Below are 22,233 nucleotides of genomic sequence, written 5' to 3' on the forward strand. Positions count from 1 at the left end.
GTAATTAAACTCGAACTTGAATGTTATCTTGAAGAATTTGAAAAGCATGAAATACATACCAGAGAGAAGACTGAGAGATGTCATTGCCTGTTTTTAGGTGATCCCTGAAAGCGATACTCCCTCTATGGACATTGAAAACGTGAACATGAACTACAAAGCCAATGTCCATGAATGTTCTCAGAGGGTAATATATAATGTGCACAATTTCTAGTTTTGTTCCGTGCTATGTGCACGAAATGCCGGTAGCACCAGAGTATAACAATCATTATTTTCAAAATAATATATAAATATGACAAATAATAATTTTTATAAAAATAATTTTTATAAATTACTTACTTATATGTGTATGTATGTGTGCCCATTCGTTGTCCAAATGATTTTAAATATAAGAATATACTATATGAATATCGGCGTATGTTACCGCCGGCATAGCTCTCAGGTTCATGAGAGTACTGAAACCTCCTCACCTGGCAAATTCCTTAGTTAAGGCGGAGATACAGGGGAGGAAAAATTGAGGAGGAAAAATTTTTTTATTTTTTTTTATTTTTTTTAATAGTGTTTTTAAACAGAGAATATAATACATATAAAAAATATATATATTACATAATTATAATATATACAACGTAAATTATAATTAATTTGCAATTACATAAAAAACACATTACAAAATATTAAATTATGTAATATAAAAATAATTACATTACAAATATATATATTACAAAATTTAATGCAGAATATATAAAATACAATGCATTAGAAATATGTATTACAAAATATAATACAAATTTAATATAAACTATAATTTTAATATAAACTATAATTTTAAACTTAATACAAAATAAAATTAATTACACAAAAGTGTCCAAAGTATACGTATAATATAAAATTCACTAAAAATTTTTACATAGACCAGACAAGACTGATTAGTGATTATTAATTACGCGATATTTATTATTAATAATCGACATAGAATAATAGAATTTAATTAGTTTTATATAAATAACGTATAAACGTAAATAATCATGATCAAAAGAGTCATTAATAAAATTATTGATCATTTCTTCGATTGTAGAACAAAGTATTTGCATTATTGACGCATTTCGTGCAGACTATGAAAAGAAATATTTAAAACGTGTAAAGATAGAACAAGCTTTGATGTAAATCAAAGATTAAATTACAAAATAAATTGCGATCTAAAATTCGCGAGAAAACGCAACGAATAAATAAATCGACAATAATCGAAAATTCAATTGCGAGATACGCATAATTTTTATAATATAATAATCGAATCAATAGACACGCATGCGATATAATTATTATCACACAAATGTTGACAGACGAAGATATTTTAGCAAACATTTGTGATCCGTATTGTTCATGAACATAAAATTCACTGTCCGATTTATTTGCGATTAATATATACGCGACTTTATACGAATTTCACGATTGAGAATAAAATACATATCCTATTTCGCGCATGATTAGCTGAATAAGACGAAATGAGCTCTATAAGCTTTAAAGTATAATTAAAAATCGCGTTGTGGCCACGTCTAATAGAAAATAACGGAACGAATGATTTTCATTAATATAGCTATCGATCGTCTTTTAAATTATAGAAGAAAATATTTGCACTACCAGCATTTTGCACGAATTATTAAAAACAATACTCAAAGACGTGATAAGATAAACAAAGCTTCAATGTATAAGTCAACGATTAAATTATAAGATAAATCGCGATTTAAAATTCACGAGAAAACGCGACGAATAAGTCGATAATATGCGGAATATTTGATCGCGATACGTATAATTTTTATAATATAATAATAGAAGCTCTCAATAGACACGTGCGCGATATAATTATTATCACGTAAATATAGAAAATCGAAAATATTTCAACAATCATTTGAGGTCTGTAATGTTTGTAAATATGCAATTCAGCGACTGAATTACTGCGAATTTTTATAAAATATATCGCGATTTAAAATTCGCGATAAAACGCGACGATAAATAAATCGATAATATTCAAAATATTCAATTGCAGATACGCGAGTGACATACCGGTAATCCGATAAAAAGAGGAGCGACCTTAAAAATGGAGAACGATTAACATCTTGTTTCTACATCAGATTTCGCAAGATCAATCTGCGAAGAAAAGTTAAGTGATCCATTGAACGTCGGGAATTTCATCGTAGGAGGGAACGAATCCTGGATCTTCCGGACTATTCCCGATAGCAATGATTTCAGTATTAAATCAAAGACAATTATCCCTCGTCATTATTTTCAATTCACGAAATTGATATTCACGTTAGAAAACATGTTCTTCCATTACTAAGAAATATATTTCTGTATCGAAAATTAAATGGATATAACCTTTGTTATTGAAATGTGATTACGAACGATTATATTTATAAATAATAAAATACATGCATTATTGGAGTTTGTGTTAAATGTGCGAACACATAATTTGGGGTACCGTCTGCGCGCGCGAGACGAATCGAACCCGATAACAGCAAGATTTAAAAAATTTCAATTCGAATAGTGTTCAAAATAAAATAAATGAAATAATTTTAAATATATAATTAATTCTAGATTAATTATCTAGATTCTTATTCTTGTAACGTTTAAATTAATAATTTTTTTTTCTTTTAATCAATATCTTACTGATATAAGGGTACCCATTCGATTCGTCTCTAAATTTTTAAGTATTCGCACATTTTATGTAACATTCATGTATAATTTCGCATATATATAATATATCATATTAACAAAAATTATAAAAATATTTTAGATACGTTAATTTGTTCATGTATTTTATTATACATATATATAAAATGATATATATATCTAAAAACTAATATTCTAAATTGGCGATGGATGTCCAATACTTGCAAATAGTTTCTTAAAAGAAACTAAAAACTATTATTAATATCCCCAGTACCTAGAAATAATTTTTCAAATGAGATAATTAATTAATAATTAATAAAATATATTCGTTCGTAAGCATTTTTATCAAAAAATTTATACAAATTAATTACAATATGAAATTTCTTGAAAAATTAAAGTTTATACACAACGCTATATCCATATTTAATCTACTATTAAATTTTTCTGGCATTATATATATAGACAATAATAATACCAATCCTAGTAATGATAGAACATTTTTAACGAAGAAAAGAAGAGATACATTTCTCTCATCTAAATATATATTATTTAAATTAATTCGACGTTAAAGAAGCGTATCGTCGTTGAATTACTACCGAAATCATTGCTTTCGGAAATTGCCAGGAAAATCTGGGATTAGTTCCAATCTTACAGTAAAAATTCCCAATTTTTAACAGGGCACCGAACTAGACGTCGCGAATGGGTCTCACAAGAACCGATGAGAAATAATTCTCCATGATGAAAATCGTTTCGACTCCTCGGCGGTACGAGCCACGCAACTTTTATTAACGTTTATTTAACGGAAGAAACAACGATAACTCTTTTATTAAAACGATAATTTCGTCCAAGAATGCGAAAAGAACGCGGGAAAAACACGGTGATTTCGCAACCATAATTTATTAATTTATTTATGAATATTTTCCGATACGAAATTCGTAAATACAAATATAACTGAAAAAAAAAATTAATGAATTCATAATAATTAATCGTGATTCTATAATATCGAAGGTGATCGTTAAATTTTGTGAAGCTAATATTTAATCGTTGACTTATCACATCGAATCTTCACACTCTTATTCGATAATTCTGTATATTTAATTAGCAATATTTAGGAATATTATCTGACGAGAGGGACAGCGATAAAAATCTTTTGTTAAAACGATAATTTTGTATAAGAACTTGTATTAAAAATTTTATATTTGATCGCGCGATGTATATACTTAATATATATACCTATACATTAGACGGCACTCCCGGTTTCGGTACGAGTGAAAATCCCATTTCACATACGAGAATCAACTTCGAGTCAACCGGTCGGGATTGCAACGATACAACGAGCAAGGACTAAGCCCAAACCGGAAAGAAGACGAAACGATTGACGGAAATAGAGGAAAATGAAGTTCACCAACTCTTTTTCGCGCATAATTATCCTATCTCGTATCGAACCTGGACCCGCTAAGCACGATTTCAGGTGCTCCGCCCGGACATATTATGCCTCTCGCGGTTGCTATATGCTACACCAGGCTAGTAGACGGCAAAAGAAGAGGATACCCACATTTTTTAAATGCTAACATTCAGCAATTTAGAAAATGGGGAGGCAACCCCTTTTACCGAGCGAAAATCGTGCCTAGGGGAATCCACTCGACTCCTCGACAGGGTTAACACACGCAGTGCGTGTGGCTGTAGACGAGCAAAGAGAAGGGACCCATTGACGACCATTCCGAGCAATCGATCGAGTTCTAACTAATTCGGGCCGAATCACTTGACGAAGCACGAAGCAAGAGTGTACGTTGCAAAGCAACGTGTGCAAACTCGAAACATCCCAGTTAGTTGGCATCGGAAGTAGAGACTCGTGACAATAAGGAAATTGGGATTTTTATACGAAAAGTCCAACGCGGAAGCGCGAAAACGCGACGACGCGAGAATACTACAACGCGGAAATGCGGTAACGAAATGCCGCCGTCCGCGACACGTTGATGGCACCGACGATGGAAAGTCGATGACGCAATGTAACTCTTTTAATAAAACGACTAAGCGATCTCGTCTAAGAACGCCAAAAAGAACGCGGGAAAAACATGGTGTTTTCGCAACCGTAATTTATTAATTTATTTATGAATATTTTCCGATACGAAATTCGTAAATACAAATATAACTGAAAAGCAAATTATTAAATTCATAATAATTAACTCGCGATCCTATAATAGCGAAGGTGACGCGAAGAGAACGCGGAAGGAACACGGTATTTTCGCAATCATAATTTAATAATTTATTTTAAGAATATTCAGTTCCGCGCGATATGGAATTCATAAATAGATAAATCTAACGGAAAGCATATCATTAAATTTATAATAATTGACTCGCGATTCTACATTTTATATAAAAATTTTCCGAATTTATTAATGACTCTTTGATATGAAAATATAAACAGTTATTCTTTTACGAATATTTCAAAAATATATACTATAGAAACAAATATGTTAATTTAACGATTTAATACGTATACTTACGTATAATCATATATATACATATAATTTATACGTATAATCATTATACGTATACTTTCGATAATTTTTCGTGTAATTTACATAAGAATGTATTCACGTAATTTACAATCGTAAATACAATTTCATGTAATATAATTATAGTTATAATTGTATTTTATACAACTATGTCAATAATTAAAAATATCAATATTAGATTATAATTAATATACAATTATAACTATTTACAATTTACAAAACACAATTCATTAATTACAAAGTACAATTTACAAAATATAATTTATGATGTTATCAATATCAAATAAATGTACTCGATTTATTCAAATGTTTAATAACATAAATAATTTGATATTGATAACATTAACATTTGGACTTAATATTATAGCTATGTATTAATTTATACATTTATGTGATATATTTTTAATTTTTAAAATCAAATATAACATGCTAAAATATATCTTGAACATTTATAATTATGCAATTTGTTTAATCTTCTTGAAAATAATTTTGATAATTTAAATTTCATTTTTAAAACATTTTTTAAAATAAATTCAATTTAATTTTTTAAAAATAATTTTAAATTATTACAAAGAATTACAAAAGTATCCAAAATATACGTATAATATAAAATTTATTAAAAATTTCTACATAGTCTAAACAAGGCTGATTAGCGATGATGAATTACGCGATATTTATTATTAATAATCGACATACAATAATAGAATTTAAGAATAGAAATTAGTTTTATATAAATAACGCTTAAACATAAATAATCGTGATCAAAAGGGTCATTAATAAAATTATTGATAGTTTTTCCGATTGTAAAAGAAAGTATTTGCATTACTGGCGCATTTTATGTAGATTATTAATATTCAAAACGCGAAAAGATAGATCAAGCTTCGATGTAAATCAATGATTAAAGTACAAGATAAATAACAATTTAAAATTCGCGAGAGAGCGATAACGAATAAATAAATCGATTATTAGGAATAGTTGATATGCATAATTTTTGTAATATGATAATCGAAACCGCTAATAGACAACGCGCGACATAATTATTATCAAACAAATGCAAAGATATTTCGAGACATTTGAGATTTATAATATTTGCGAATATAGAATTTATTACAAATTTTTAGAAGATAAATCGTGATTTACAATTCGCGAGAAGACGCGACAAATAAATAAATCGACAATATTCGGAATATTTGATTGCGATAATTTTTATAATATAATCGGAGCCCCTAATAGACATGCGTGATATAATTAATAGAGAATAACGGGTTTAATAGAGAATAACGGAACGAATAATTTTATCAAAGTCTCTCTCTAATAATTTAACTATCTAACTATATCTCTAACTATCGATGCATTAGTAAAGTTTAATAAGATTTATATAATGATTTAAATAATCGCGATTTTAATCTTTAATAAAATTATCGATCATCTTCTTAAATAGTAAAAAAAATATTTGCACTATTAGCGCAGACTATAAAAGACAATATTCAAAGACGTGGAAAGGTAGACGAAGTTTGGACGTATAAGTCAACGATTAAATTATAAGATAATATTAAGTTATAAGATAAATCACGATTTACAATTCGCGAGAAGACGCGACAAATAAATAAATCGACAATATTCGGAATATTTGATTACGATATGTATAATTTTAATAATATAATCGGAGCACCTAATAAACACGCGCGACATAATTACTATCACGCACAAGTGCAAAGATATTTCGACAGATGTTTAAGGTCTGTAATATTTGCGAATTTATTTGCGATTAATACGCTATTTTATAGAAATATCGCGATTGAAAAATACATACTGAAAATACATACATCTCGCGCATGATTAGTTAAATGAAATAAAATGAATCTTAAGACTTTACAATTTTAAATATAATTAACATACAATTAAAAAATCGCGTTGTTCGCCACGTTTAATAGAGAATAACGGAACAAATAATTTTATCAAAATCCCTCTCTAATAATTTAACTATCTAACTATATCTCTAATTATCGATGTATTAGTAGAGTTTAATAAGATTTATATAATGATTTAAATAATCGCGATGAATCATCAATAAAATTATCGGTCATCTTCTTAAATAATAAAAAAGAAATATTTGCACTACTAGCGAAGACTATAAAAGACAATATTCAAAGACGTGGAAAGATAGACAAAGTTTCGACGTATAAGTCAACGATTAAATTATAAGATAAATCGCGATTTAAAATTCCCGAGAAAACGCGACGAATAAATATAATGATCGAAGCTCTCAATAGACACGAGCGCGATATAATTATTATCACGTAGGTATAAAAAATCAAAAATATTTCAACAATCATTTGAGGTCTGTAATGTTTGTGAATATACAATTCACCGACCTATTTACTTGCAAATTTTTATAAGATAAATCGCGATTTAAAATTCGCGATAAAATGCGACGAATAAATAAATCGATAATATTCAAAATATTCAATTGCAGATACGCGAGTGACATACCGGTAATCCGATAAAAAGAGGAGCGACCTTAAAAATGGAGAACGATTAACATCTTGTTTCTACATCAGATTTCGCAAGATCAATCTGCGAAGAAAAGTTAAGTGATCCATTGAACATCGGGAATTCCATCGTAGGAGGAAACGAATCCTGGATCTTCCGGACTATTCCCGATAGCAATGATTTCAGTATTAAATCAAAGACAATTATCCCTCGTCATTATTTTCAATTCACGAAATTGATATTCACGTCAGAAAACATGTTCTTCCATTACTAAGAAATATATTTCTTTATTGAAAATTAAATGGATATAACCTTTGTCATTGAAATGTGATTACGAACGATTATATTTATAAATAATAAAATACATGCATTATTGGAGTTTGTGTTAAATGTGCGAACACATAATTTGGGGTACCATCTGCGCGCGCGAGACGAATCGAACCCGATAACAGCAAGATTAAAAAAATTTCAATTCGAATAGTGTTCAAAATAAAATAAATGAAATAATTTTAAATATATAATTAATTCTAGATTAATTATCTAGATTCTTATTCTTGTAACGTTTAAATTAATAATTTTTTTTTCTTTTAATCAATATCTTACTGATATAAGGGTACCCATTCGATTCGTCTCTAAATTTTTAAGTATTCGCACATTTTATGTAACATTCATGTATAATTTCGCGTATATATAATATATCATATTAACAAAAATTATAAAAATATTTTGGATACGAATTTGTGCATGTACTTTATTATACATATATATAAAATGGTATATACCTAAAAACTAATATTTCAAAATGGCGATGGATGTCCAATACCTAGAAATAATTTTTCAAAAGAGACAAATTATATTAATTAAAAATATATTCGTTCGTAATCATTTTTATCAAAAAATTTATACAAATTAATTATAATATGAAATTACTTGAAAAACTAAAATTTATACACAACGCTATATCCATATTTAATCTACTATTAAATCTTTCTGGCATTATATATATAGACAATAATAATACCAATCCTAGTAATGATAGAACATTTTTAACGAAGAAAAGAAGAGATACATTTCTCTCATCTAAATATATATTATTTAAATTAATTCGACGTTAAAGAAGACGTATCGTCGTTGAATTACTACCGAAATAATTGCTTTCGGAAATTGCCAGGAAAACCTGGGATTAGTTCCAATCTTACAGTAAAAATTCCCAATTTTTAACAGGGCACCGAACTAGACGTCGCGAATGGATCTCACAAGAACCGGTGAGAAATAATTCTCCATGATGAAAATCGTTTCGACTCCTCGGCGGTACGAGCCACGCAACTTTTATTAACGTTTATTTAACGGAAGGAACAACGATAACTCTTTTATTAAAACGATAATTTCGTCTAAGAATGCGAAAAGAACGCGGAAAAAACACGGTGATTTCGCAACCGTAATTTATTAATTTATTTATGAATATTTTCCGATACAAAATTCGTAAATACAAATATAACTGAAAAAACAAATTAATAAATTCATAATAATTAACTCGTGATTCTATAATATCGAAGGTGATTGTTAAATTTTGTGAAGCTAATATTTAATCGTTGACTTATCACATCGAATCTTCACACTCTTATTCGATAATTCTGTATATTTAATTAGCAATATTTAGGAATATTATCTGACGAGAGGGACAGCGATAAAAATTTTTTGTTAAAACGATAATTTTATATAAGAACTTGTATTAAAAATTTTATATTTGATCGCGCGATGTATTTACTTAATATGTATACCTATACATTAGACGGCATTCCCGGTTTCGGTACGAGCGAAAATCCCATTTCACTTACGAGAATCAACTTCGAGTCAACCGGTCGGGATTGCAACGATACAACGAGCAAGGACTAAGCCCAAACCGGAAAGAAGACGAAACGATTGACGGAAATAGAGGAAAATGAAGTTCACCAACTCTTTTTCGCGCATAATTATCCTATCTCGTATCGAACCTGGACCCGCTAAGCACGATTTCAGGTGCTCCGCCCGGACATATTATGCCTCTCGCGGTTGCTATATGCTACACCAGGCTAGTAGACGGCAAAAGAAGAGGATACCCACATTTTTTAAATGCTAACATTCAGCAATTTAGAAAATGGGGAGGCAACCCCTTTTACCGAGCGAAAATCGTGCCTAGGGGAATCCACTCGACTCCTCGACAGGGTTAACACACGCAGTGCGTGTGGCTGTAGACGAGCAAAGAGAAGGGACCCATTGACGACCATTCCGAGCAATCGATCGAGTTCTAACTAATTCGGGCCGAATCACTTGACGACGCACGAAGCAAGAGTGTACGTTGCAAAGCAACGTGTGCAAACTCGAAACATCCCAGTTAGTTGGCATCGGAAGTAGAGACTCGTGACAATAAGGAAATTGGGATTTTTATACGAAAAGTCCAACACGGAAGCACGAAAACGCGACGACGCGAGAATACTACAACGCGAAAATGCGGTAACGAAATGCCGCCGTCCGCGACACGTTGACGGCACCGACGATGGAAAGTCGATGACGCAATGTAACTCTTTTATTAAAACGACTAAGCGATCTCGTCTAAGAACGCTAAAAAGAACGCGGGAAAAACATGGTGTTTTCGCAACCGTAATTTATTAATTTATTTATGAATATTTTCCGATACGAAATTCGTAAATATAACTGAAAAAACAAATTATTAAATTCATAATAATTAACTCGCGATTCTATAATATCGAAGGTAATTGTTAAATTTTGTGAAGTTATTATTTAATCTTTGACTTATTATATCGAATCTTCACATTTTTATTCGATATTTCTTTATATTTAATTAGCAATATTTAGGAATATTATCTGACGAGAGGGACAGCGATAAAATTCTTTTGTTAAAACGGTAATTTTTTATAAGGACGCGAAAAGAACGCGAAAAGAACGCGGAAAGAACGCGAAAAAAATGCGGAAAGAACGCGGAAAGAACGCGAAAAGAACACGGAAAGAACACGGTATTTTCGCAATCATAATTTAATAATTTATTTTAAGAATATTCAGCTCCGCGCGATATGGAATTTAAATAGATAAATCTAACGGAAAGCATATCATAAAATTTATAATAATTGACTCGCGATTCTATAACAAAGGCGTTCGTCAAATTTTATAACGTTTATATTTAATCATTAATTTAGCATCGAATTTTTACATTTTATATAAAAATTTTCCGAATTTATTAATGACTCTTTGATATGAAAATATAAATAGTTACTCTTTTATAAATATTTAAAGAATGTATACTGTAAAAATAAATATATTAATTTAATGAATTACTATTATATAATCACTATACGTATACTTTGGATAATTTTTCGTGTAATTTACATAAGAATGTATTTACGCAATTTACAATCTTCTTAAACATTAACAATTTTGCAATTTCTTTTAGTATTCCTGAAAATAATTTTAATAATTTAAATTAATAATTTAAATATTTTCATTTTTTTAGCATTTTTAAAAATAAATTCAATTTAATTTTTTAAACTGAAATAAAGCCAAATTATAAATTTCTCTATATTATATTAGACTGCTAACACGGCCATATCTCATATGACAAAATGTAAAACAAAGGCAACCATTTATAACTGGACAGAATTTATACCGGGTATCACAGAATTTAACATAACAACTATCGCTCTCGAAAGATGCAATTGTAATTTATATGAGTATCGATTGTATATTTATTTTAATAATTGCTGGTTATTGCTTATATTTATTTAAATACTATATTTTAATGTTTTGTAACTACTTATGTTCACTTTAATCACTATCTCGTAGAAGTTTATATTTATTTTAATAAATGCCGGCAAAAATTGACAGTACGACATAATATGTATATTAATCTAATCTGTATATGTATATCCTGCCCAAATGTAAATGGTTATCCTGGCTTCAGCTGTTAGCAGCCTGGTATAATATATACAATTCTTATAATATAAAAGTCTCTGTGCAGATTACCAATAAAAATTGATTGATATTATAATAATATATGTAATTAATAAATTTTTATAGTAATGCATAATTTATAATAAAATATAAAATTAATGTGTATAACATTTATCATATTACATTTATCACATTACAAGTTATTTCATTAATTAATCATTTGGCTTTACATTAAGTTTAAAAACAATATCTACAACAAATGTTGTAATGGATGAGCTAATAAGAAATTAGAGTAAGATAAGTGAATAAGATAAATGCGCGTTATAAGTGAATAAATTAGCATTAGATGTAATTGATACAATTTTTTGTGTTCTTTATTTTTAATAAATTAGGTAAAATCTATACAAAAATAATCTTTTCTCTATCTTTTTTCTTTATAATTAAAATACTGCAATATATTTTCGCAATGGATGCAATATATTTCGAACGAATTTATTAAAAGTTATTTAATTTAATCTATTCTAGCTCATCCATTTTAAGGCAACGGATTTATCTACAATCTCTATGAATCCGTTACTTTAAAATTAAATAAAAGTTTTTATTACTTACCGGAGCATTGATGTGCCACAGCGGAGTTGTCATTATCGAAGCTACGTTGTCTGTAACATACAAATATAAATTTCATTTATAACAAAGCTCAAAATACAATCAATATTTAAAAAAATTATTATTGTGCGGAATTTCATATCCGGTGTGTAAAATAATAAGCAGATATAAACACGTGGGAAGATTTTATAAATTTTAAAATTACTTTTTAAATAGAAATTTTTATATATGATTTTTATAAAAATCTTTCTCTCTAATTTTCTCTTTAATTCCTTTAAATTATAAGAATTATTGTGCGTACGATTTATAACAATTGATATACAAATAATAAATATTCACCATCAGGTTGCTTCGCTGATGCAAGATGCCTCTCCCAGGCCTCCTCCTCCTCTCACAATAGTTTGTTGGTCTGTAACATACAAAGAAGATTCAAATTTTAGTCACGATCAAAAAATTATTATTATATGCATTTAATTTTATATCCGACGCACATAAATAATAAGCAGATAAACAATTTTATAAATTTTGAAAAAAATTCTACTAATAAGTAATAATTTAATAATTCTATTAAAAGCTATTCGAACGTAGAAACTTTTAAATTACAGTTTTTATGTAAAAATTTCTCTCTTTTTCTCTTGTTTAAGTCATGTACATAAAAAATCAAATTACGCGATTAATTACTTAATTTAAATCGCGCGTACGCAATTAATAAATAATTATATATAAGCGATAATTTATTTACCATAAAGTTGCTTCACAGGTGCCTGATGCCTCTCCTAGGCCTCCTCCTCCTCTCATGTTGTTGACGCGCGATACTTTCAACGGCACTCCCGCACTCACGAGCGATATTTTTATATCGCTATTTTCGCTATTTTACGCGCGATACTTAACGATTTCCGTACTATTTCTATGTGATTAAAAATTTTATATTTGATCGCGCGATGTATATACTTAATATGTATACCTATACATTAGACGGCATTCCCGGTTTCGGTACGAGCGAAAATCCCATTTTACTTGCGAGAATCAACTTCGAGTCAACCGGTCGGGATTGCAACGATACAACGAGCAAGGACTAAGCCCAAACCGGAAAGAAGACGAAACGATTGACGGAAATAGAGGAAAATGAAGTTCACCAACTCTTTTTCGCGCATAATTATCCTATCTCGTATCGAACCTGGACCCGCTAAGCACGATTTCAGGTGCTCCGCCCGGACATATTATGCCTCTCGCGGTTGCTATATGCTACACCAGGCTAGTAGACGGCAAAAGAAGAGGATACCCACATTTTTTAAATGCTAACATTCAGCAATTTAGAAAATGGGGAGGCAACCCCTTTTACCGAGCGAAAATCGTGCCTAGGGGAATCCACTCGACTCCTCGACAGGGTTAACACACGCAGTGCGTGTGGCTGTAGACGAGCAAAGAGAAGGGACCCATTGACGACCATTCCGAGCAATCGATCGAGTTCTAACTAATTCGGGCCGAATCACTTGACGAAGCACGAAGCAAGAGTGTACGTTGCATAGCAACGTGTGCAAACTCGAAACATCCCAGTTAGTTGGCATTGGAAGTAGAGACTCGTGACAATAAATGAAATTGGGATTTTATATGAAAAGTTCAAAAGTTCCGCGAAAACGCGACGACGCGAGAATACTACAACGCGAAAACGCGGTAACGAAACGCTTGCCGTCCGCGGCACGTTGACGGCACCGACGACGCGAAAGGGTACTTAGCTTCCCATTCAGGCACCTTAAGATTTATCATAAATAGAAAAATTTAAGATAAATCTCAAGGCACCATCCAAGTACTAAGCCCTCCCACCGCGACAAGGTGTACCCCATGGGAGGGTCATATTATATAATTTTATATATAATATAATACATAATTTGAAATTTATTTTGTAATATGGTACATAAATTTAAATTCGCAAATATAAACGATAAATAAAAATATAAAGAAGAGAACATCTATTATACAAAGCAATGTTCAAAATAATTGATTTTAAACCTAATTATTGCGCGCAATTAATTTTTACATTTTTACTTTTAAATAGATATATTTTAATATTATAAACTGCGTAATTACAAAATAATTTATATTTCTTAGATATAAACTTTTAAAAATATGATAAATAAAAAAATTTCTATTTTTTTATATATGAAATATTTAAATAAATATATTAATTTGAAATGTTTTATAAAAAATAAAAGTGTCTGAAAATATTAATTAATAAAAAATTTTATAAATGTTTTATTTTAAAATGAAATGGAATATTTTTTATAAGTATATGTATTATATATGTTACAATTTAAAATCACTATTAAATCACAATCAAAGAAATAAAACGAAACGAGAAATATGTATATTTTAAATATATATATTATTGATAAATAATTTATATATTGTTGCGTCCGCAGAACGCGGTATATATCGAACGCGATATATATCGAACGCGCGCGACACAATCGGCATACGCTAACGCTCGTGCACTCGTAAATAATAACGTAGTTTAAGGTGCACAAGAATTTTAATAAATCGCGAGTAATATACAAGAATTCAGAATAATCGTAAAACGGATCACAAATAGACGCGCCTCCGCACAACTTGACAGCTGGGCTTAGACTCTCTGATAGTCGTTGTCTATAACAATATCTTGACAACGCATGCGAAAACGATCTTCTTCGAAAGAATTCAACGGGTGACGAATACATTCAGCGGGACGGGACGCGGGGACGCAACAATATAATAAATAATGAATGTGATAAATAATTTATATTAATGACTTACATCATATCTTATTGATCCATCCACTTCCAAAACCTCCTTTTTTCTTTTGCTTCCGTCGCTCTTTTCTCGTGGCACTTTAATCCTCGTTGCACTTACACTTATTCACGAAAAGTTCCTCGTTGCACTTGCAATTGTGTTTAGAGAAAGAATTTGATAATATATGAAACGTCTCACATCACTACTTCACTGCTCAAGAGCCACTGAGCGAATGATCGTAAGTCAAGAACATTACCGCGGTACTGTTTATATCGCCAGGGGTCGACTATGGAAAGAAAGAATTTGATAATATATGAAACGTCACTACTTTATTGCTCAAGGTTCTGTGCGAATGATAATAAAGCCGTGTAACGTATTAACAATAGCGCGATACTGTTTATCAAGGTTGAACACGGTGTTATTGATAATTCTCTCGTTGCCGAAATATTCTCTGTAATATAAAATATTCGCGCGCCGAATATTAAATTATAGAAGTATTTTAATTTATTGATTTAAATTGATTATTTTTTAACAATTTATCACGGAGCCTTTCGTTATGCTATTTATTTGCATCTATAATTTGATTGTTTTACTTTGTATTCTCTCATAATCCAAATTATTTTTAGATTTTCAAGTAGAACGATAAAGTAACACGGATGAAATATATTTGTGACTCTAGGTATTGAAATAATAATTATTGTCCGTAAAGATCGCAACGATCGAAGCAATAATTTAACATTTTGGATTCCTATCATTTAATCGATTCTCGATTAAATTGTACATTGTTTAATTAACAAGGATTGTTAAAATTTAAAGTATTGGTCGAAATATAATTAATTCTAATATTGTTAATGAAATATAATAAGCATCAATGATCGAAAGTTCATAACATAATTAAGTCTCTTATCCCCATTTATGTATATTTTGTTTCAATTTTTAATCACGGTAATAAATGATTGCGATTTGATAAAGATTTAAAGTTGCGATACAGTTTCATGTCGTGAATTAATTTTTAATTAATTAATTTATATTAATATTTAAAGCAAATTATGTTTCGATACTAATTGTAATCGTGTTTAGTAAAAAAATTACAATACAATACGAAACGTTTCTCACCACTATCTTATTACTCGAGAGTCACCGTGCGAATGATGACAAAGCCGAAACATAGCGCGCTACTGTTTATATTTTATATTGCCAAAGTCGAACACCGTGTTATCAATAATTCGTTGCCAAAATATTTTATATATTATAAAATATTTACGCTAACGCGGAATATTAAATTATAGAAGTATTTTCATTAATTAATTAAAATTGATTATTTTATTAAATAACTTATCACGGAACCTTTCGTTATGCTAATTATTTGAATTTATTCGATTATTTTATTTTCAAAGTCAAATTCTATAATATTTAGTTTTGTATTTTAGAAGACTGACTTAGAGCGAGCTAAATAAATAAATAAATAAAAAATAAATAAATGATGTTGAGTAGAAAAAGAACACACATAAATAAATAAATAAATAATAGCGTGGAAAAAGAGAACATACTAATATTTTTATATAATAAATTATTATTAATTAAATTATTTATATTTTTATTATTATTTATATTATTTATATTATCAGAGAGACATATATGTTACCCTCTGAGAACATTCGTGGACATTGGTTTTGTAGTTCATGTCCACATTTTCAATGTCCATAGAGGGAGTATCGTTTTCAGGGATCACCTAAAAGCAGGCCACGACCTCTCAGTCTTCTCTCTGTACATACTCTTCTCTTATTTTAAATAATGATGATGAGGGAGATAATGTGCACTTTGATGATTCAACTTCAAATAAAAGGTAAAGAAATCTTTATTTACTGATTTAACTTTAGTGATTTTCTAGCTATTTTTTTAGATAATATATATATAAGATAATATAATTTCTTCAGATAATATATAAGAATAATAAATATCAAATTGCTGTAATCTTATTATTACATATAATAATACATATATAATAAAGTATTTGTAAATTAAATTATATATATGTATGACGAAATAATTTAATATTGATCGCCACATTTTCAAAATAATCCGCCAGTGGTCTGAGGGTTAAATGCAACAATTCCAGTCGACGCCGAGAGAGGTCACTAGTCTTCTGGAGGGCAATATGTCCATCTCGTGGGATAAGAAAGCGTGTCAATTATTAGTTCTTCAATTTTTTGGCGACCACAGGCGGTCGAATGGCATCCACGTCAAGCTAGCCGCGCGAAATTAATCCTCCTGGTGAAAATGAGCTTCTCCGTGAAGAAGACCGGCGGCAGAATGTGGCATGAGGCACGCAAGCAGGAAAAGAAGATTCGTGGCATGCTGGTCGATTATCGTCGTAGAGCGGAACGTAGACGTGACTACTATGAGAAAATCGTAAGATCGCGAAAGATGTACACTTTCCACGTCAAACAAGTTGCCTTGTATAATTTACGCAGTAAAAAAAAAAAAAAAAATCAACGTATTAAGTTATTTCTCCGAAAATCTCTCTCTACTATATATATTAATTTTCAATATAGTAAGATAGTCTGTCAAATTTTTTTTTTATACGTTCCCGATTTCCTTACTCCGCTTTTCCTTTATGTTTAGAATTGAATTAACAAGGACATATCGGAAAGCTCAGAATTACCGTATCGTAATTGAATATTTTTATGCTTCGTTTAGAAGTCTGATCCTACGCAATTTCTCCAACTACACGGCAGACCATGCAAGATATATTTGGATCCGGCAATAGCTGCTGCAGGTGCTAGTCCCGCAAACATGTGAGTGTTGCAATAATCAAGCACTAGTATAATAGATTTAAATGAGAAAAGTTCATTTTATTGGTAGGATGCCATGGCAGAACAATGATGACAATCTCATAGATCGTTTTGATGTGCGAGCACACCTAGATTGGATACCAGAGGCACCGGATACCATTGATGTTGATATTGCTCTGACAAGTGAAGATAGACATATCAATTATGAACGCTATCGTATAATTGTACAAAATGAATTTCTGGGTGGTACGTTGTTTGTCTTGCAAAATTGCTTGATAATTTTTTTCATGTTTTTATCTAAATGTCTTTCTGTTTAGTGACTGAAGAAAAGTTTCTTCATCAGATACATGTGGAAGAACAATTTGGTTCATCCACAAAATTGGATGCTGCAAAGGATAAGAAAAAATCTGCCAATAATGCTGCAATCGGGTATAATTATGAAACAGAAGAACCGATACCCGAGCCAGTAAAATCGGGAGATCCAGTAATATCGGAAGAAAAGGGAGATGACGAAGATAGCGATATAGATTTAGGTACAATTATTTTATTTTACGTGATATTTAATGTACTTTTAATCTCAATATCAGAAGAAAGGGATAATTTTTTTTTAATATAACATTTTTTATTAGATATATGCGTGGACGTATCTCAAATAGAACCATCTCAGGCACATGAAATGAATCTGGTAGCTCAAAAATATGGACTTTTAGGTGCTGATTATTTTAGCTTTTTAACACAAGACTTTGAAGAAGCTGAAACCTTGCGACAAGCTCGAAAGCAGGAAGAGGAAAAAGCTATGTATTCGGTAAATGATTATATTAATTCAAGTATTATAATAGTAATATAATGATATATAAAAAATATAATTAATATTTAAAATATTATTCTGATATATATAAAAAAACTTTATTGTGATGCATATCTATTTTTATTTTAAATAGGGTCGACGATCGCGTAGAGAACGGCGTGCGTTTAGAGAAAAAAAAATGATAGGTCGTGTTATGAGTCCTCCTAGGTAATAATTTGTTATATTTCCTCGAATAGATTTTACATTATTATATTATATCAATTGTTTTTTTCTTTAGTTATGCAGCTAGAGAGAGTCCAGAGTACAATCCTTATAGAAAATCCTCTTCCAAATCGCGATCGCGATCCGCATCGCCTGTAAATACCGGACAGATTACTTATATCACGAGCTTTGGTGGGGAAGAAGAGACTCATGGTAGCACATCACATGTGTCTTCGTCGAATTCGAGAAAAGTCAATTATTCATATCTCAGACGACGGAGATCGGATAGTCCTGCTTTTAACGAGAGATCCATTAATAGGAAAATATCCAAATCTAGATCAAGAAGTTGTTCACGCTCCATTAGTAGGATTAAATCTTATAGAACACATGATAAAAAGCAAAGTAGATCCAGAATAAGTTCTAGGTAAGTGTTGCAAGAGAAAAAGAAAATTAACATATGGAAAAAAATTAAATAAATGTTTTATAATCTGTTATATGTTTTCAATATTCGTTCTTATATTTTAGATCTAGGGGTACGCGTTCGAGAGCTCGAAAGTACACAAGATCACGAACAAGAAGTCATTCTAGACGATCACGAACGCGAAGCAAGTCACGTTCGCGCTGCAAAAGTATCAGTAGATCTCGATCGCGTTCAATTTCTCGATCGAAGACGAGGTCTAGATCTCGTTCGCGTTTGAAGAAGTCGAGGAGCTCATCCTCGAGCAGTGTGTCCAAATCGAGATCCAGATCTAAATCACGCAACAGGAGCCGTTCAAGGGACAGCTATCGAAAGAAACGCTATTCGCCGTCAAAATCGAGATCCAAATCTCGTTCCAGATCAAAATCTCCATCGAGATCTAGGTCAAGATCAAGGAGTCAGTCTAGTTGTAAACGATCGCGCAGCGACGATAATAAGATGCCAACACTGCCAAGGTAAAAATTTTATGCAGATTTTGTCGAACATTAATGTAAACTTTATGCAAAGCTTATTGTTTTCTTTTTTTTTTATATAGATATTATGGTCGGCGCGGAAAATCATCAAGCCTCGAACTAGAGCTATCTGATAATGAAGAAAAATCCAATTCAACAACACCGAAAATACCGATTAACACAAGCATGTAAGCAACGAACGCGATCTCGATTTGTGATATATTTAAAATTATTTGAATGAATATACATGAATTGTCATATATTCAGGTCAGTATGAATTTTTAAAATCTTTTTCGAATATTTTTCAGGAACAAGCCAAAAGCAGGGTTAAGTACAAATTCTGGTGTCGGACACAAAGTCAGTAAGAACCATAACGCTTTCTTAGTCACTTAACGCGCAGAGAATAAAGACAAAACATACTTGTCTCTAAATAAGTACCATCCAAACGAGGAGCCTATAAAGCGCTTCTCGTTTTCGTTGTTGTATTACATAATTAACGTGTCAACGTTGTATATTTTATATTTTTATTTGATATTTTATTTTTAATATATTTTAGAACATTAACACATTTTGTTAGAGTCACAAAGAAATTGACATTTTCATGTTGATATGCACAAAATACATATCACCCAACGGATTTAAATTCAATTATACTGTTATCACATTGCTATCATTATTTTTTTTAATTTGCTTATAGCTGCGTTTTACTAATCATTCAATAGAGGATATACATTTTTTGTGTGTATATTCAGTTATGTTTTGTAATTAATAATATAACATATATATTATCAGTACATACATGTACATATTGATTTAAATATATATAGTGGGCTAGACTTTTAAATTATGCCAAATATCCGCTATTTAATTATAAACCTTTAAGAGTTTAAATCTTTCAGTCATTGAAAATCACACCTCAGGAGCGGCTTAAAAAGAAGATGCAGGCCTTATTAAACAGGCAATGTTAGTTGATGCGCAATAAAAAAATATCTTGTATTATAAAAAGGAAACTAAAGATGTATCTTTTCAGATAAAGCAGACAAAAAGGCAGAACAGTTGAGAATCGAGAAGATGGAGCAACAAAGACAGGATCGAGAAGATGAGATACGAGAAATGTCTTTGAAACTTCGTAGAAAGTAAATAATTTTTTGTGTGACGTGCAGATACATCCATTTGAATAATAATATTGATTTTCACTTCTCACAGGCAGAGAGAACGAAGGCATCGTTATGAAGGCCATAGTTCTGACACACGCTCTTCTATATCTCGTACACCGAGCCCGAACCGTAGTCCAAGGCATCATGTACGTCGTGAGAGGCGTGATATGGACGGCGATCGTGAACGCGAGCGGGATAGAGAGAGAGATCGACGCGATGATCGCGATCGGAGTCGAACTGAATCGCGTAGAAAATACAGAGATTCACCACTTCGTTCGTTGAGTCCGAGGAGCAGTCGGTAAAATGTCTCCTCCCTTGATTTATTTATTAAAGTCGAATTGCATCGAGAGTATGCAAATGCTGTATATACTAATCACATAATACAGAAAGAAAATTATTTCATCAATCAACGTTTAACATTTCTTAAACGACGATTAATGTTTATTTAAATAATTATCGGTGCAATTGCATTTGAGTACATAAAATAAATTTATATGCTGTTAATTATTCCTATTTTCCATTATTTCAGAGGCCTAGTCGACTACTGACTTCAGGAGACAACAGAATACAGTTAATCTTCCATCCAAATAAGTTGAAACATTGCAAATATTTCCTATACAACTGCATTCCTTCCTTGAGTCATTGTTAATTGCTTAAAAATTCATGTTTTGAAGGAAAAGTATATGAAATAATGTATCACTTAAGCGTGTAATTGTTCTAAAACGTGCGTCATATAAATTAGTTTGATCTTATCTGCTTTACAATATATATAAAAGTAACTGGTATAAAAAATATTTATACATAATTTATGCATATTTGCAAATATATAAGAATTAGAAGAACCAATGTAAAAATAATGTAAGCATATTTCTTACGTTGTTTGCTAGTAAAAGCTATATAAAAGTAATTAATGTTATTGCAAGAAAATCATGTTTATAACTTTTCTTTCGCACGAACAGAGCAAGGACGGATGGATCAACAAGATACGAATCTTTTATTGGAAATATGATACCATCATATTTCAGAATCAAATGCACTTTGCTATCTTATTATAGGTACATTATTGTTAGATAACTATTCAACACAATAAAGACCCATTGCTCAGTAGGAGACAAATAGTAATTATTTTTCACGCAACCATTTACATTAGTATTTACTAATTAATAGTTCTATGTTATTTTACATAAGTTACACAAAAGTGTTTCCTACTTATTAATAAATTTATTAAAGATTTTACTTCAGTGTGTATAATGTAGAGACTGGAAGGTCTGTTTTTACATTTGCAAGAAAAAAATAACTAATAGTATGATTTTTTGCACACGAAAGTGAATTATTGGAGATGTATCACG

General features: G+C 30.4%; 1 protein-coding gene across 3 annotated transcripts; it reads left to right on the top strand.

Annotated features, from left to right (window-relative positions):
• Positions 1 to 17,130: 17,130 nt before the first annotated feature.
• On the top strand, positions 17,131 to 21,991 carry LOC145960459 (CLK4-associating serine/arginine rich protein). 3 transcript variants are annotated; one of them, XM_083079959.1, is made up of 14 exons: positions 17,132 to 17,405; positions 17,694 to 17,791; positions 17,859 to 18,034; positions 18,106 to 18,321; positions 18,418 to 18,593; positions 18,730 to 18,803; positions 18,874 to 19,221; positions 19,323 to 19,730; positions 19,811 to 19,915; positions 20,036 to 20,084; positions 20,627 to 20,690; positions 20,758 to 20,863; positions 20,934 to 21,182; positions 21,414 to 21,991. In XM_083079959.1, exons 1-14 carry the CDS (start codon positions 17,274 to 17,276, stop codon positions 21,430 to 21,432), a joined length of 2,220 nt encoding a protein of 739 aa, XP_082936085.1. In that variant the 5' UTR covers positions 17,132 to 17,273; the 3' UTR covers positions 21,433 to 21,991. The 3 variants fall into 3 exon arrangements, with proteins under 3 accessions (XP_082936087.1, XP_082936085.1, XP_082936086.1); XM_083079960.1 differs by lacking the exon at positions 20,627 to 20,690 and having other exon boundaries at positions 20,036 to 20,088; XM_083079961.1 differs by lacking the exons at positions 20,758 to 20,863; positions 20,934 to 21,182; positions 21,414 to 21,991 and having other exon boundaries at positions 17,131 to 17,405; positions 20,036 to 20,088.
• The last annotated feature ends 242 nt before the right edge of the window (positions 21,992 to 22,233 follow it).

The sequence above is a fragment of the Camponotus vicinus genome, unplaced genomic scaffold (assembly GCF_025532165.1).
Source record: "Camponotus vicinus isolate PSW18456_S1 unplaced genomic scaffold, iyCamVici1.0 SCAF_10, whole genome shotgun sequence".
Lineage (NCBI taxonomy): Eukaryota > Metazoa > Arthropoda > Insecta > Hymenoptera > Formicidae > Camponotus > Camponotus vicinus.